The sequence below is a fragment of the Aristolochia californica genome, unplaced genomic scaffold, assembly GCF_029961685.1.
Source record: "Aristolochia californica isolate CCGP_79_NKW_82.1479 unplaced genomic scaffold, dmAriCali1.0.hap1 SCAF_3, whole genome shotgun sequence".
NCBI lineage: Eukaryota > Viridiplantae > Streptophyta > Magnoliopsida > Piperales > Aristolochiaceae > Aristolochia > Aristolochia californica.
The window spans coordinates 12,172,318-12,188,358 of NW_027181992.1; the positions used below are offsets into that span (position 1 = coordinate 12,172,318).

At 37.9% G+C, this 16,041-nt stretch overlaps 1 protein-coding gene and 1 long non-coding RNA gene across 8 annotated transcripts; one reads left to right on the forward strand and one right to left on the reverse strand.

Annotated features, from left to right (window-relative positions):
• The first annotated feature begins 236 nt into the window (after window positions 1-236).
• LOC137958612 (uncharacterized) lies at window positions 237-3,779 on the forward strand. The gene is made up of 3 exons (XR_011114000.1): window positions 237-331; window positions 3,418-3,508; window positions 3,693-3,779. It is a non-coding gene; the product is annotated as an uncharacterized lncRNA (long non-coding RNA).
• Window positions 2,477-9,835, reverse strand: LOC137958610 (ABC transporter C family member 14-like). 7 transcript variants are annotated; one of them, XM_068805681.1, is made up of 12 exons: window positions 9,726-9,835; window positions 6,557-8,743; window positions 6,101-6,421; window positions 5,935-6,021; window positions 5,212-5,826; window positions 4,956-5,120; window positions 4,539-4,833; window positions 4,147-4,361; window positions 3,637-3,942; window positions 3,397-3,460; window positions 3,056-3,295; window positions 2,477-2,884 (listed from the first exon to the last, which is right to left on the reverse strand). In XM_068805681.1, exons 2-12 carry the CDS (start codon window positions 8,666-8,668, stop codon window positions 2,784-2,786), a joined length of 4,521 nt encoding a protein of 1,506 aa, XP_068661782.1. In that variant the 5' UTR covers window positions 8,669-8,743; window positions 9,726-9,835; the 3' UTR covers window positions 2,477-2,783. The 7 variants fall into 7 exon arrangements, with proteins under 7 accessions (XP_068661782.1, XP_068661783.1, XP_068661780.1 ...); XM_068805682.1 differs by lacking the exon at window positions 9,726-9,835 and adding an exon at window positions 9,540-9,632; XM_068805679.1 differs by lacking the exon at window positions 9,726-9,835 and adding an exon at window positions 8,958-9,423.
• Between the last annotated feature and the right edge of the window lie 6,206 nt (window positions 9,836-16,041).

The window sequence follows — 16,041 nt, forward strand, 5'->3', positions numbered from 1 at the left end:
GTTGACTTTTTTACTGACTCGTTGAGTCGAGTCGGACATGGGAAGGGGTGGATCGGATAATTAGAGGTCGCGATTTTTTCCAACATAATAGTGGGGTAATGCAACATGAAACCCTAAGCTTCTGACTTTGGAAAGCCGTCCTTTGATGGCTCCTTCAATTTCGCTACTGGGGCAAACTTCCACGGCTGTGAAGTTCTCCGCGATCACTTTGGCCGCTTTTTGAAGAGTAAGAGATACAATACTGGATCTGTTGAATTGAGGCAATGATAGGTTCCTCAAGTTTCTTAAACGATTCTGGTAGTTGTGGAATCTTCGTTCATCAAATTCCATTGTGAGTTTTTTTCTTTTACAAGCTATCATTGCTTGTGTTTCTGAAAGTGTAATCTTTTACTTCCCTTTTTCCTCCGTTCCTTTACATAGACGTATTCTCAAAGGGGCTTGGATCAGAGTGGGAGAATAGAACTTGAGTAGAAAAGAATGGATGATGAACGAGTCCCACTTAGTATGCCAAAAATTTGTGGAAAAGTTTGATGTGATTCGATTCCTTCGAAAAAACATAGCAAAATGAATTAGAAAACCTTCCCGTTATTCTGCTACTACTTATGCAAACAACACCTGAAGTCCTGCACTTGCACTCCAAAAATGAAGGTTGAAGAATCATAGATGTCTTTCATTCGATCCTGAGAGTAAGTTTGAGAGTTTGTCACAAAAAAACTGGTGTACCTACAATCGAATTGAATCCGATTAGTGATATTATGATTCTTTTTTATTGAAATCTCTTTTTGATCTCTTTTCTCCCTTTTTTATCCTTTCCTTTTCCGTTTCTGTAGTGCTCTCATGACAATTATGATGAGAGAACAATAACAAGAGCAGAGGTACAAAACTCAAGAATCATAGGACATGGAAAGATTTCTAGTCCCTTGGTTGTCTTGGGCCTATATGGTTAGGGTTGGACCGAGTTGGTTTGGGTTGGTCTTGACTAGGTCGGGCTGGCATTGAGCTTCTCACAATGGGCAAGTCTATAAAAAGCTTTTGTTGGAGTCTTTCGCTTGGAGCTTTATAGAACCCCAATAGACTTTTGGAATCATTTCCTGTTTTGTCTAAACTGACCAAAATATATTTATACAGAAAAGTTACAAAAAATAGCTTTATATATGCAATTTCATATCGATATACATATGTCTAGGCTAAAGGTATTTTGCTTGTATTAGTCTGGAGCCTGATTGTGAAGAGAATGTTTACAACATATTAGAAATAAAATTCATAGATCTTACATATGCTTTAGCAAAGATCAACATATTATCAATAAAAGCAAATAGGCAAACCCTAATGAGTGAGCAATTAGTGGTGAAAACTGGTTGAGCTTTTGTCCCAGCTTAGGTCAATGTGTCTGAAAATGGAACAGCACAAGTGGATCACTCTAGAACAAACCCCTCTATGATTAAGAATCTCCCAAATCTACTGTGACTCCCCATTATCAAGCTTTTTCCAAAGCCAATTTAGGGGCTGTATAATAATGTTATCTTGTTTTAAAAGTTTTCCAGCATTGACCAAAATAAGAGGTATTTTACCATAAGCAGGTACCTTCCCTCAACATCGTCTTCTAAATTCCTGTTCGTAGTTAGATGAATGGGATTATTATATAGGCTGGGAAATTTTTATAGATCTATTTCAATAAAAAATCAAGGAATTCTAGAAAGAAGTGTTTGCTCACACGGATGTTACCCTAGTGGAAATGTTGTGGCTCTACCAGATACCCTTCAAATAACAAGTTGAATTGCATTTGCATACATTGCACATTTGTTTTAAATTATATCAGATATCTCAAAGCTCATCACGGTGCTCATGGAGATTTACTTTTTCATGATCATGGGAAATCTTGAAATACATTGATGGGCAAATATACCAATGTCCATTTAATCATTAGAGAGAAACTGAACACAACTTTTTTTTTAGAAAGAGTGAACACAACCATTAGGTGTAAGGTTAAGTAACAATATTTTTTTATCTAGTTAGATGTAAGTTTTTAGGGCTTTTGTCTATTTTAGTTAATACAATCACCAAAAATAAAAAAAATAAAAACAGAAAAAAGATGGGGGGAGGGGATGTCCTTAGAAAGACCATCTTCCCTTCCAAAATGCCTTTCAAAGTGTGTTTTCCCTAAAACATTCATAAAATTGTCCCTTCCTCCCTCCCTCGTGTACAAGTTCAAGTTTCTCTTCCTGCGTTCTTATGAGCCCACAGTTTGCAATATGTTAACAGGTAAAAGAACATCGAACTACAGCAGCAATTCCCTGTTTGAGGCCATCAATGAAACTGTGCTATGAAATATTGGGGATAACCTAAGAGATCTACAAGTACTTAGGAGGCAGTCTTGACAATGAAGCTATATCAGAATTCAACAGTTACAAGCAGGAAAGAAGTTAGGGGCTTCCTCCATGATCTTCCTTCCTGTGTAATCCCTTTTCCATTTAACTTCCGTAAGAAAGCATAAATTTTTCATTCAGATACCATATAGTGAAATAGATACATTGCTATACTAACATTAGGAGACATGGAGCTTGTGTTAATCAGCAATTAGAAAATGATTCATTGCCACCTTACTTAAAGCCCCCGTTAAAGATGCGTCAGTTTGGCCGAACCCTCATTAGGAATCAATGCCACAGTAAAAGCAACATCTGTATCCATTCATAGCTACGTTGCGGAGTCAGACTCATGATGAATAAGCAGTTTCATTTGCTTTTCACAGATAGCAGTAGTATCTAAGAACCAAACCCAATGGCCTATAAACCGGAGGAACGGTTCGCATACTCTTGGACCAGAGCTGCAAACAGTGAAGGACGTTCAAGCAACTTGGATGGTGTGTCAAACTCCTTTGCCTGACCTGCTCGAGTGAAAGTTTGATTTGTCAGTAACTGTAGTGTGTTTTTCACTGCCACTACTGTCTATTTCAAATGATTTGTCCCGTGGTGATTAGCAATTCCATGAATTTCAGAAAGCAGTTAATTTGTTTGTTTAATGCTGACCCACATAAAGCTTTTTCACAAAGCACTACCTGCATCTATAACCAAGACTCTGTCACAGTCCATAACAGTAGGTATTCTATGAGCAATGCTAATGATCGTACAAGCTGAGAAGTCTTCCCTTATAATCTTTTGAATTACTGCATCGGTTTGTGAATCCACTGATGCAGTAGCTTCATCAAGAAACAAAATCCGGCTTTTCTTTAGCATAACTCGACCCAAACAGAGAAGTTGCCTCTGTCCCACACTCCAATTATCGCCATTATCAACAACTGGAAACAATGGGTTTAACATTATTCAAGTGTTAGGGATTAAATATAAAAAGGGGCATGTTAACCTTTCAACCAGAGTTTCTACCAAGATATTGACATACCTAATGCATCTAACTTTTCAGGTTTTGAAGCCACCACATCTTTCAGCTGGCACCTTTCAAGGCTCTGGCAGAAACAGACCAACACAAGGAAAGAGTTAAAGTGAACCAATTTGTAAGCTTTAGTCAGTTTTTAACTACCCTTTTCTATATTTTTATTTGAAAATGATCCAAGCATCAAATGGAACTGCATAATATCAATGTAAATGCAAAAAATAAAGAAAAAACATGCAAAAAATTTACCATCCATATCTCATCATCTGAATACCGCCCAATTGGGTCAATGTTGCTTCTCACAGTTCCTTCAAAAAGAACAGGTTCTTGCGGTATGATCCCATAGCGTGATCTGAGATCATGAAGACCCAATTTACAGATGTCGACCCCATCCACAATTATTTTCCCTGCAGAAGGCTCCACCACACGGAACAATGCTTGTATCAAAGTTGACTTCCCACTCCCTGTTCGGCCAACAACGCCAATCTTCTCTCCTCCTTGAATGCTGAGAGTAATACCCTTGAGAACTAAAGGAGTATTTGGGCGATACTTAACCTGTATAACTTGTTACTTAGATCAGAACATCTACCTGAATCTTATATCTTTACTGAAACAAAAGATAATTTTTAAATACTAGTAAGTTCAAGGCAGAAATTGATGAATTTTACAGTAGAAACGATAACAAAAGTGAACAAACCACACTTCTAAGGCTTTGCTCAAAGTTTTGGTAAGTGAGATGTCAGATCCTGATTGATTTACCTGCAAGTCATTGAGTTCAACATTGCCTTTTGTGGGCCAATCAGGAGAAGGGAGGCAATCTTTTATCTCCCATGCTGCTTCAGAAGGAATAGTAGTGAACTGCTTTATTCTCTCAACAGAAACCATCCGATTCTCAACAAAGCAACTCACCCATACAGCCCAAAACAACACACTGTTGAGAGATAAACCATAGGAGAGAGACAATCCAACATACTCTGCATAATATTGAAGAGAAGACTGTTAATCCAGACCTTATGAAATTTCTAGTTTGAGATTTCTAGTTTGAGATGAACTAAAAACGTTGCTGTCAAGTATGATCAAACTCTTTGCAATTATTCTTCACTTTCATTGGCTAAGATGAGATACATGATATGAAATGAATAATAGATTACCTGGTTTTATTACATTGATGGGCAAAGAGACCATGAACAAAGCTGAAAGACAGAGTATGATGCTTCCTATAAGCTCCAGGCGGAATCCCAACCATTCATTAGATCCATTATTGTGGAAATCCATTTTTAAATTTGCATTCACCCTGTCTATATTCTCTTCACAGAACCTTTGCTGTTTACTGAAGCATCGAATTGTCATCACTCCAGACACACTCTCTGAGAAATGATGAATAACAGGTGCTTTCGTGATAGAGTCAAGACGGGTCAGCTCCCTTGATGAAGAAAGATAATACCTCTGGAAAGAAGAACGAGAAATCAGTAAAGAACAGGCAGAAGAATAGCCTGCAGGGTGAACTGAAATAGAACTTGAATGCAGTAAAAAAAAAAAAACACAGGAAAGATCAAAAGCATCCATACCCTGTACCAAAAATTCAGCCAGCCTAGTGGAATGATAAGAAAGATTGTTGGCCAAGCAACCTGGCATATGATAATTATAATGCTGAGTACAGTGATGAACATAGCCACAGTTACGCCCACAAAGAAAGGCAGAAAGATATCAATATTTGTCTGGTCTGTTGATGCCTACAATTGAAGAGGCAAAACACAGTCATTGAGATGTCCAAAATGAATAACAAATGATAGTAGCAATGCTGATAATGGATACTGATCTTACTCGACTCAATACTCTTCCAGATGGTGTTGTATCAAAGAATGACATGGGAGCATGTAAGATGCTATTTAGAATCTGGCTGAAGAAGATTTGAGCAGTCTTGAGCCCCAATATTGCAACCAAGAAGGCTCTGAAAAACACAAAGACAATCGAAACCGCTGCGATAATGGAATAAACAGAAATGAAGAGCTTGGGTCTGAAAGAGGTAGATTTGTCCTCTGAAGTCTCAAATGCAAGCCAATAATCACTCGCCATGAGTGAAGATTGCCATGCAAGTGAAACACCCACCACTGAAAGTAACCCCCACCACCCATAAGCTTCTGTAGCATATAATTTGTATACATGCCAGCTTACATTCCCAGTCTCCCTCTGCTCGTCTTCTATGAGCTTGGAACTCCCTTTTTCTGACTTTGGAGCTTCAACTGTCCCATTTTCTACTGTTGGCTCTCTTTGCTTCAAAGGGTTCTGCCTCACTGGTTTTTCTTGTTGGTTGTTATTGCTAACTTCAACAAGCTCCATTGAAGTTTCATGGGCAGAAACAAGCAGCTCAAAATCTGTACCAGATTTGAGCAAATCATCATATTTTCCAGATTGCACAATCCTACCTTCTCGCATGACCTGTTTTGATTTTTATTTTTTTTCAAATTAACAAGATGTAAATCATTTAACAACGATTCCCACAAGACAGATTTGTCATCCAGAACCGAAAGATCAAGGAATACTCACCAAGATGAGATCAAAATTATGCAAGAAATCAACTTGGTGGGTTACCAGCAAAATGGTCTTATCCTTCAGACTTCCTCTCACACATTCCTGAAACAAGCCAGTGGAGTTCAGTAGGAAGCTATTTAGAAGAAACAGAATGCGTTAATGTCTTGACGAACAGCGAAACCTTAAAGATTTCTGAGCCAGTGTGAGCATCCACGGCACTAAATATGTCATCAAGGAGGTAAATGTCGGAATCTTGATAAACAGCCCTCGCGAGTTGTATCCGCTGCTTCTGACCTCCACTGAGATTGATACCTCTTTCTCCAATCTCTGTCTGGTCGCCAAATTCCATCATTTCCAGGTCCTTCTCCAAGCAACAAACTCTCACCACTTCCCTGTACCTCCCTGCGTTCATCGGCTGCCCAAACAAGATGTTGTCTTGGATTGAGCCGTTTTGAATCCATGCAGTCTGTGCTACATAAGCTGTGCTCCCGCAAACTCTCACCTGGAGAAGAAAAGGTTATTGATGATGGTGGAAGAAAAAACCAACAATTGCAGTAAAGTATGGAGCTTATTGAAAATTTTCATATCAATGTCAAGAAAGCAGAGGTGAATCTTGGAAGGGGATGATGAAGTGTACCGTGCCGGAGATCTTGTGCATCTCTCCGAGAACTGCCGCCAGCAAGGAAGACTTCCCGGAGCCCACCGTACCGACGACGGCAGCCAATGCGCCTCGCTTTATCTCCAAATTTATATCTTTCAACACTTTCTCGTCTCCTTCATCTTCCCACCTGAACGTCCCATCCTTCACCACCACCGCCAAATCGTCCACACAATCTCCTTCACCCCTCGCAACCGCCGCCTCCTTCAGCTCCTGGCTCGTCATGTACTTATCCAACCTCTCCAACGAGATGATTGCCTGAGATATCTGTATCAGCGCTTGAGGGAAATTTCGCAACGGCTCCTGCAGTATTTTGAAGAAGGACGTTGCCGTGAAAACCATCCCGGCGTTCAATTCAACACCCACAAGAATGCAGGTTCCGAATGTGAGCACGGAAACCAGAACCGGAGTGCTCCACAGCGCAATCATGTTGCCGGAGACTGAATACATGAACTTGCTCAGCCATCCGTACTCGGAATCGCGGAAGGACTGAATCCGCTTCCTGAAGTGTTCTTCCCAGGCTTGGAATTTGATCACTCGCATGTAGTTGAGCATTTCGTTGGTGGCCTTCATTCGGGAGTCTCGCATTGTCATCACGTTGAAGATGTATCGGTTGTTGCGCCGAGCACCCATTATGACAAAGATCAGAAGGATGGCCAGCCCCACGGCGGCGGAGGTCATGGAAACGCCGATGAAGCCGTAAAGGAGGATGAGTGCCACGCCCACCTGAAAGGGCATCAGCCATATGTAATGCAGCTGCAGCATCATGTCGGAAAGCTGCTGTGCGTCCACCGCCATGTAGTTTACTATCTGACCCACTCCATGAGCCTGGCGGGCAGAGCACGATAGCCGGAGGCCCTTCTTGTACAGAGACGTTATTAGAGTGGAACGGATTAGCATTCCGAGTTTCTGCGACTGGAAGTTGTACTGGTGAGAGCAGAGGACTTCAACTGCTTTGGCCACGAGGAGAATGAGGACCAGGTAGTAGCCTTCCAAGGGGGAGCTGCGCTTGCCGGAGGTGAAATCTACGAATCGTTGGATGAGGATTGGACCTACGTACATGACGCACAGTCGGATGATAGCCAGGAAAGCCGTGAAACTGAGCTCCAGCCAGAAGCACCGGAGCAGAGTGGTTCGAACCGGGTGGTTGGATTTGTCGGCGTTTACTGGCCAGTAAGTTTCGAACAACTTGGACATTCTCTCTGCTTCGTGCTCAGGGGCTAAGGACGGGATCTCATCCATCTTCAGAGCAGATTTGCTGCCTTTGCTTAAGAGGGGATTCATCCAGAACCATGTCGCCCGTGAGAGCGCGCCAGCCGAAGCATATGCGGTTATGGTTGATTTGTTCAGGAGCGGTTCTTTCAAAGACTCGGGCTCTTCCTCGCCCATTTCAACCACTGTTATACCCGTAGATCCTTTTATCCCATACAGGAGAAGAAGCACAGAAATGGGAAGTGAAATTAATGAAACTATATCGTCTATCTTTAAATCAAGATCGGCATTGGGAATGGTATGAGCAAGACAAAGCCGAATGATTGCTGATGCGGAGAAAAGAGAAAAGAGAAGGAAACTTGCAACCCAGTAAATTCTCAGTGATATTGGGTGAGAGGCAGCTTGGAATCTCTTCTCGTGAGCAACGAGTATCGAAATCGCGATGTTGGCTATGGCTTGGAATAGCCGAAACAGGCATTCAGTAAGCTTCCAGTGCTTCTGGGTCGATCTCCTAAATGCGACGATGCAGAGGACTGTGAATGTAACAGCCAGGAGCGAGGTAGAAAACAAAGAGAGCTTGAAACAGATACCGGTTCGAACTTGAATTTTGTTTTTTCGAATTAACGGCTGTTTAGCATCGGAGTTTCGAGCCTCACGGCGGCTGCAGAATCTAGACCAGACTTTTCGGAGGGAAAATACTGCGAAGGCGAGAACCAATAGGAGGTCAACCGCAGAGAAGAGAAGTCTCTGGGGGCACGGGGAGAGAAAGATGAATCTCATCCATTGAAACAGGAGGGTCAGAGTCGTGGAATTGTTGTCCGGCCATGCGTTAGAAGAGCCTGAACACGAAAGGGAAGCAATCCAAGCTCCAGAAGACATGTTTACGAGCTAAGCCCTCTGAATTTCCTCAAATCTCCGCGGTTACTATTCTGATTCCTCGCTTCCTCTGTTCAGCTGCGCACAGACGAGAAAAGAAAAGATTTAGAGAGATCCAAAGTCGGATTTATCTGAAGCAGTTCTGGTACCAAATAAATGAATGCAAGTGCTAAAACTACTGGCTTCAGTAGACTTGGTTGATCCCCCCATTGAAGAGACTAAATTTTGAACAGTTTTTAGGAAGAATACGGATTACTTCGTCAAGATTCATCTTTACAAGAACCAGTCTCACCCAAGATGACGACCTCATTGGATATATGACCAAAAAAAAAAAAAAAGTGTGAAAAAGCTGAAGGAAAAACAAATTTCTTTCTGACTTCTTAGAATCAAGTGGGTCAGAGAAAGCTAGCTCTTCAGACATTCAAAAAGCAGATGAAAAGCCTGCAGGGTCACGCAGCGGAGATTCAGCTGCTGCAGTTCCAAAAAGTAACTAAAATAATGGAGATGAATAAAAAGAAGTCAGAAAATGAGAAAGGAGATGTAGGGAATGATTATAGGGAAGAAAACCAATGCTTAACGCGAGAAGAAAAACGCTACGGTAGCCAAATTCAGATCACGGGACGCAAAATAGATTACGTCGACAATATATAATACAAAGACGAAACACAAAAGGAGTTATATACAAGGAAGAATCTCGAATCGACGACGACAGGAATCCAACCAGCCAGGACTAAACATTTCATATTTATAAACATCGTAAAACCTCGATGGTTACAGAGAAAACTGTACTTGCGTATAAAAATTGACATTCAGCAGAGTTCAATGAGCTCTAGGAGCACTGTTCCAGTCCGAAACGAACTCCTCAATTTTCTACCTCGAGAAAGAATTAAAAGCTAAAATCCTCAGCGAGTTAAGAAGCAGCAGAAAGGGGCAGGAGGAGGAAGCAGCAAGCCACCAACACACGAGAATCACAAGCTTCCGCTCCAGATGGAATGGAGAAGAAATCCGTGAAGATATGGTAGGTCTTCTGTATTTATCTCAGACAGTATGACAGAGATACCTTGTACAGCAAGAAGGTAACAGCAAAAGGGGAGACGTGGAGAAGGGGGTAGCCGCCGTGAATGGCCGACCGAGGGGAGGGCACGAGGATATCTGGTAGAAACGACTTTCAAGTCGTTCATGGAGGTAAACAAAGGAAGAAAATAACCAAATGCGATGTCTGCGTCTATGCACGAATGTATAAGGAACCGGAAGAAAACAGGGACGTAGGTGATGAGGGTGGCCGAAGAACGATTACGAAAGGACTATGGACACCACCTATCTCCAAATTGGCATGATATTATCCATTTGGGCCTAAGTCTTCATGGATTTGTTATTGAGATTTACCCCCAAAATGTCTCACACCAATGGAGATAGTATCCACATTTATATATCCAAAATTTTCCCCACTTCTAACCAATGTAGGACTTTGGTCATATATCCAACAGATTGATACAACCAGCAGCTTGTACATGTCGACGATAGACTCATTTATGTACATAGCATGTGGTGGTCAGGGAAGCTGAGGCCGAGGCTGGCTCTCAAGAAAGGAAATCCTCCAAATTATCCTCAATTCAACCAATTATTTCCATGAGTAAAGCCAACGTTGATACTAACCTAATTATTCCTCTATTTATCATAATTCCGTTTACAATACTCTTATCTCATTTTTATTAAATTAATATAAATATAAGTCTTAAAATAGAACCAACATAAATGTTATATGAGACAATAAATAAATATATAATAAGGATTGATCCATTTTTATGTCCTTCAATTCAAATGTGATATTAAAATAAAAGTTGGGTGAAACCTAAGTTTATATAGACTTAGTCTATACTCCTTTTTTCCACTTTTCAATTTGGCAATTGATAATGTCTGAATAGACGATTTCGAGTAAGATTTAGAAGATGATCCATTTAGTCGAGTGTGGAAGAGATCTAATTTTTATTATGGGGTTTTTATAAGATTATTTAGGTTTATTAAAATTTTAATTAAATTTAATATACAAAAAAATTATTTGATTAGGTGTTAAGTTAATTTTACTTGACTACTCATTTATCATTTATTGAAGTACTTTGATTTTCAGGGCTAAGACATAAACACAGAGAGATCTGAAGGGAATGAGATAAGAGAGGAATTCTAGCTCTTGGGAGAGAGGAGAAAAGACACAAGGGAGAGAAGAAAGAGGAAAATAGAGAGAAGAATATGGATGAATTTGAGCTAAGAGGCAGAGGCTTGAATGTTCTATCCCACGCCTTGAACCTATATTTTATATGAAGGTGTTTACAACGACTACAATGCCTTTAGGGCTATATGCTTTAAAAGGAAAATGACATAAAAGGACATACACCTGCTTACATAATTATAACTTTATGTCATCTCTATAAAAGTTCTCCTTATTTACTAGTCATGCCACGCCTACACACGTGGGTGTCTCTTAACAAAGTAGGAATGATTAAGAGTAAATTGATGTTTGAAGTAATTGATTATGTGGTTATACGAGGACAATTCGATAATTTTTTTCTTTATCAATATACAAAACTTTCATATAAAAGTATATAATTTTGAAAGGTCAAACCGATGACCGTTTTAAGTTAATTAAGCATTTGATTGGAATAACGTTTTAATTTCCTTTAAGTTTCTTTTCTTGTTACAAGCAAATTCACGAAAAAGTTGATTTTTTAATACATCTACAATAACTTAATTACGTATGAGATAGGAAAACTAGGTCTAATTTAGGGTCTTTTTTTAGTATTTGATTTTTTCTTAAATCAGGTAAACCAAGCTGGACTTAAAGCTAGATAATTTGGTTAAAGTTAGCTTTTTGTTTCTTAGAAAAATCTAGCTATTTACTAGGATTATATTTACCTGACTATACTTAACACAATATCTTTACCTCTATTGTATTATTGGAATCCAATAAAAAAAATCTAAAATAAACATAAAAATTAAAACATGGGATAAGATATTAACATTAATAATTAAATTAATTTTTTTACCATTCAATTCAATTCAATTTTGGTGGTTGGATTAAAAATTCGATCCAAACATTTTTTTTCTGTAGATTTATGAGATGCATTTGAGGATAAATATATATTTTCTAGTGGATTAAAAATTTTATTTTATTCTTATTTTATATTTATTTTTAATGTCATACAATCATGAATTATATTGATTTGATATTTTTATTAATTTTATTAATATTTAATAGTAAAATATAACCTATTTCGTTAGCTTAAATATAAGGCAGAAAATAACTATAATAAAATTGTCAAATGCCTAGCCAATACAACTCAACAGACCGGTCTGTTAAGTGCAGAAAGCCAAGTACTTAACCCAGATGAACTAGGGGTGGACGGAACCTAACCCAAGTGGACCAGAACCACCTAGCTCTAACACCCACCGTTCCCGTTCCCTACGGCTTTCGCCAGGATTCGAACGTGGTCCCCAACTCTGATACCATGTCAAACGCCTAGCCAATACAACTAACAGACCAGTTTATTAAGTGCGGAAAGCCAAGTACTTAACCCAGATCGACCAGGGGTGGACGTAACTTAACCAAGGTGGACCTGAACCACCTAGCTCTAAAAAAAATAATATAATTTTAATTAAAAAGAAGAATGAGTGGAAGGTTGACAGACCAGTCTGTTAAGTGCGGAAAACCAAGTACTTAACCCAGATCGACCAGGGGTGGACGGAACTTAACCAAGGTGGACCTGAACCACCTAGCTCTAAAAAAAATAATATAATTTTAATTAAAAAGAAGAATGAGTGGAAGGTTGGGAGTCCGACCTTCTGTCCTTAGTTAATTAAAACTATAATTCTGTGACATTAATTAAAATCATGGGGAATCTGGGTTGTCCTCCACACCAGAGCTGCTTCTCCTGCTGTGCGTTCATCCACACAAGTTATTTTCTTCGTGAAGACAAGATTCTGAATTCTAATCTTTCATGGCAGACACTGAGAGCAACTGCGATGAGACTGAGAGTGAACGTGTCTTCGTTTTCGAAAGACTACGGACTACGGACTGGCGAAGAGAAATAAAAACTCGTCTCTTTTGGAGTTTTCCGGAGAAATTATAAAGATCAAGATCTTGCCGTGAAATTTTAAAAGTGATCAGCGTCGGACATGGGTGTCTCCTACTCCTGTAGTCCCCTGATTCCTGCCTTTCTGCCATTAAAATTAAATACTGCACACCTTCGATGAAAGAAAAACAAAAAAACAGCAGCGCACGTTCCATCGTGAACGCTGCTTTCGATGGTCCCGTTTCTGGGCGTGAGAGGGAGCTGGAAACGTCATGGATGACGAACAGCAGGGTCCTCCTGGCCTCCCTATCTGCAGTTCTCAACGTGCATAAAACGCAGCCGTTAACGTTACTGGATTAAATTCGATGCTGGAAATAAACTTGAGGATCGTCCAGTCCGTGGAGGATGGAAGCACTGGAGAAAAAGAGAAAAAAAAAACTGAGATTTGTTGAATAATATGGATCAAATACGACTGAAATACTCACCACTCACAGTGATTGAATTGCTGGATTTGGAGGTTTGTTGAAACAAGACACTGAACTCTACAAAAAGAGAAAACGGAATCTAAAACCACATGGATTCTGTAGTTAGATGATAAGAACCACCTCCATTAATCAGCTTTTTCTATAATTGAGTATCCTATTCATGGTCAGATTAGTGGAATCCATCGATAAATGACTATACTTTCGAAGAAAATTTTCACAAATTTGGTGAGCTTCATGATCAATCGTCACTTTTTTTCTTTTTTCTTTCTTCGATGGATCCAATAGGAGAGAAGGGTCCTTCTCTTTTTTCTTTTCCAAATTTTTCATAGAAAAATAAAATTTAAAATTTAAAAGGAAGTGGGAACAAAAGAGAAGGGCATACACCCTCTCGAGGGCAGCTTGTTCAGACTCCCATTCCTTCCGCGGAGCTTTGATACCATATAGAATAATAAGAAGGAAGAAAGAGATTTCACCTGAAATTTGAGTCTATCTCTATCTCATTCTTTATCTTTTATCTCTATCAATACCCTGCCTTATTCCTCGCCGACAATAAAGCTAGGGAAGAGAGTCAAAATCACTATAGTTTTATCAAAACTGTGGGTAGCTTCAGACGTCTCTCTTGCTTCACCAGAAAAAGTGTAGACTGAATGCACCAAATACTCTTTTTTATCATCCCTCCACTATGTTTTGATTAATTGGTACCAACTTTTGTTGTGGCATAATTAAATGCACTTGGAAAAGTATTCATCCAGAATAAATTGAATACTTTTACAACAAAAGACAATCGATCATTTGAGGATATGTTTTTATAAATTCACTACAACAAAAAAAAAAAAAAAAAAAAAAAAAAAAAAAAAAAAAAAAACTGTCTACGAATAGGAGGCAAGAGATCTTTTCAACTTAACTCATTTTGTGACGGGTGATGTGTACAAGGCCCCATAACAAATTCCCCTTAGTATAGGCGGACCGACAATTATTAGTGAATCATGAAGGCGAGTTGCAGCTAGCAATCTGAATTGAGGATGATTTTTTATTGAACTTTTCCAGTGAAATGATAAATTCCCTAGAAAGGTTCTTTTAATAAATAAATATTTGATATTAAACAAAAATAAAACATGACATAAAATTAGTAAAGCAACATTTCGCAACGAAATTGGTAAATTCACTTGGAGAAAATGTCTTCTTGTAGCGAATTTCCCAAATTCATTGGGCAAAGTTCTTAGTATTTCTTGTTTATTCTATCTTAAGTGTTTAATATGTATTATTTTTATAAATTAATAATTCTTATTTATCATATTTATGTATTTTTTTTATATTTTATATAGGTTTTATTGCATGTTTTGTTTAATCGATTTTTTTTCTATTGCTATCTTTTTGTTAAAATTTTAGACAATGTGTGATGATGATTATGTTAATGACTTCATGCATAGCCAACTCCCATAGTGTGATCAATGGTATATACAAGGTTTGGAAACAAATTTATCGTTGTATGGTTGATCGGTGATTAGTAGCAATTCTAGCAACATGCAGGCGAGTTGTAGTCTGCAATCCGAACTAAGGATGGGTTTTCACTGAAAAATGTTATTTTGGATTCAATTGTATAAATAAATGTTGGATACTAAATAAAAATATGACAAAAAATTTTGTCAGCAAATTTGAGAAATTTTATGGGTACATAATTTTGAATAAAATAATTTTAGATATTAAAATTTCTTTTACCCAATTATATTAAATTTTATAACTAAAATTTGCTATGTTGTAGAGAAGGACAAGAACAAGATTTATTAAATATAACTAACCTCTATACAATTCCAAGTAAATTATAGGCAATTGAATGGCTAAAATTTCTCAAATATTTCATTGGATAAGCATTTTTATTCCATATCTATTTGAAAGTGAATAAAAAAATTGGTTATCAAATAAATGGAAAAAAATGCAATAACTAACATGAATACTCTAACAGATGTTTATTGACTTACCTATTTATATGGCCTCTAATCTACACACACTTAATTTGAGCGAGTCCATGCCCTTGAATGAGATTTATAGGATGAAATTTCAATGTCACTACATATCTACTATCTACATGACTAGAAATCAGTATCCTTAATAACCTTTATTATTTAATTATTTGTATTAACATGGGTGATCCTTTGAGCCTAGGGTACTCCAACTTGAGAGTAAATGCTTTGAAGAGATCATTGAACCACAATCCAACTCTCTCTTGAATGATCTTGAATGATTGTTTGATTTATGAAATGATTTAAAATTTTTAATTTTGATTAAAAAACTAGGTGTAGAGGAGGGACAAAATGGAAAATTCAAAAGAATTCCAAAGATAATTTCCTTTTATTTTAAAATTAAAAATATTAAATTCACTAGGAGAAGGGACTTTTCCCATTGAATTTACCAATTTCACTGGGAAAAGTCCATTATCTCACGAACTTTCCAAATTCGTTGGAAAAATTCTTTTATATAATTTTGAATAAAATAATGGACCAATAAATTACAGTGCAAGAAAACTTAATGAACCAATAAAATAATTAAAATTTTAATTTTAATTATATTTTTACCTAATTATTAAAATTTTAAATTTTTTAATAAAATCGTATTTTTTTCTCTTTTTCCATCTCCTCATTTTTTAATTTTTTTTTATTTTTCTTCGTTTTTTCTTTCCCCCTTTGTGCCCTACTTTTGCTTTTTTTTCTTTTCTTCCCTTTTTTTTCTTTTTCCTCTCTCCCCTTCTTTTTCATTTTTTTCCTCTCCACTCTTCTTTTTTATTTCTCATTTTCTTTTCCCTCTCCCTTTTCTCTTTTCCCCCTAC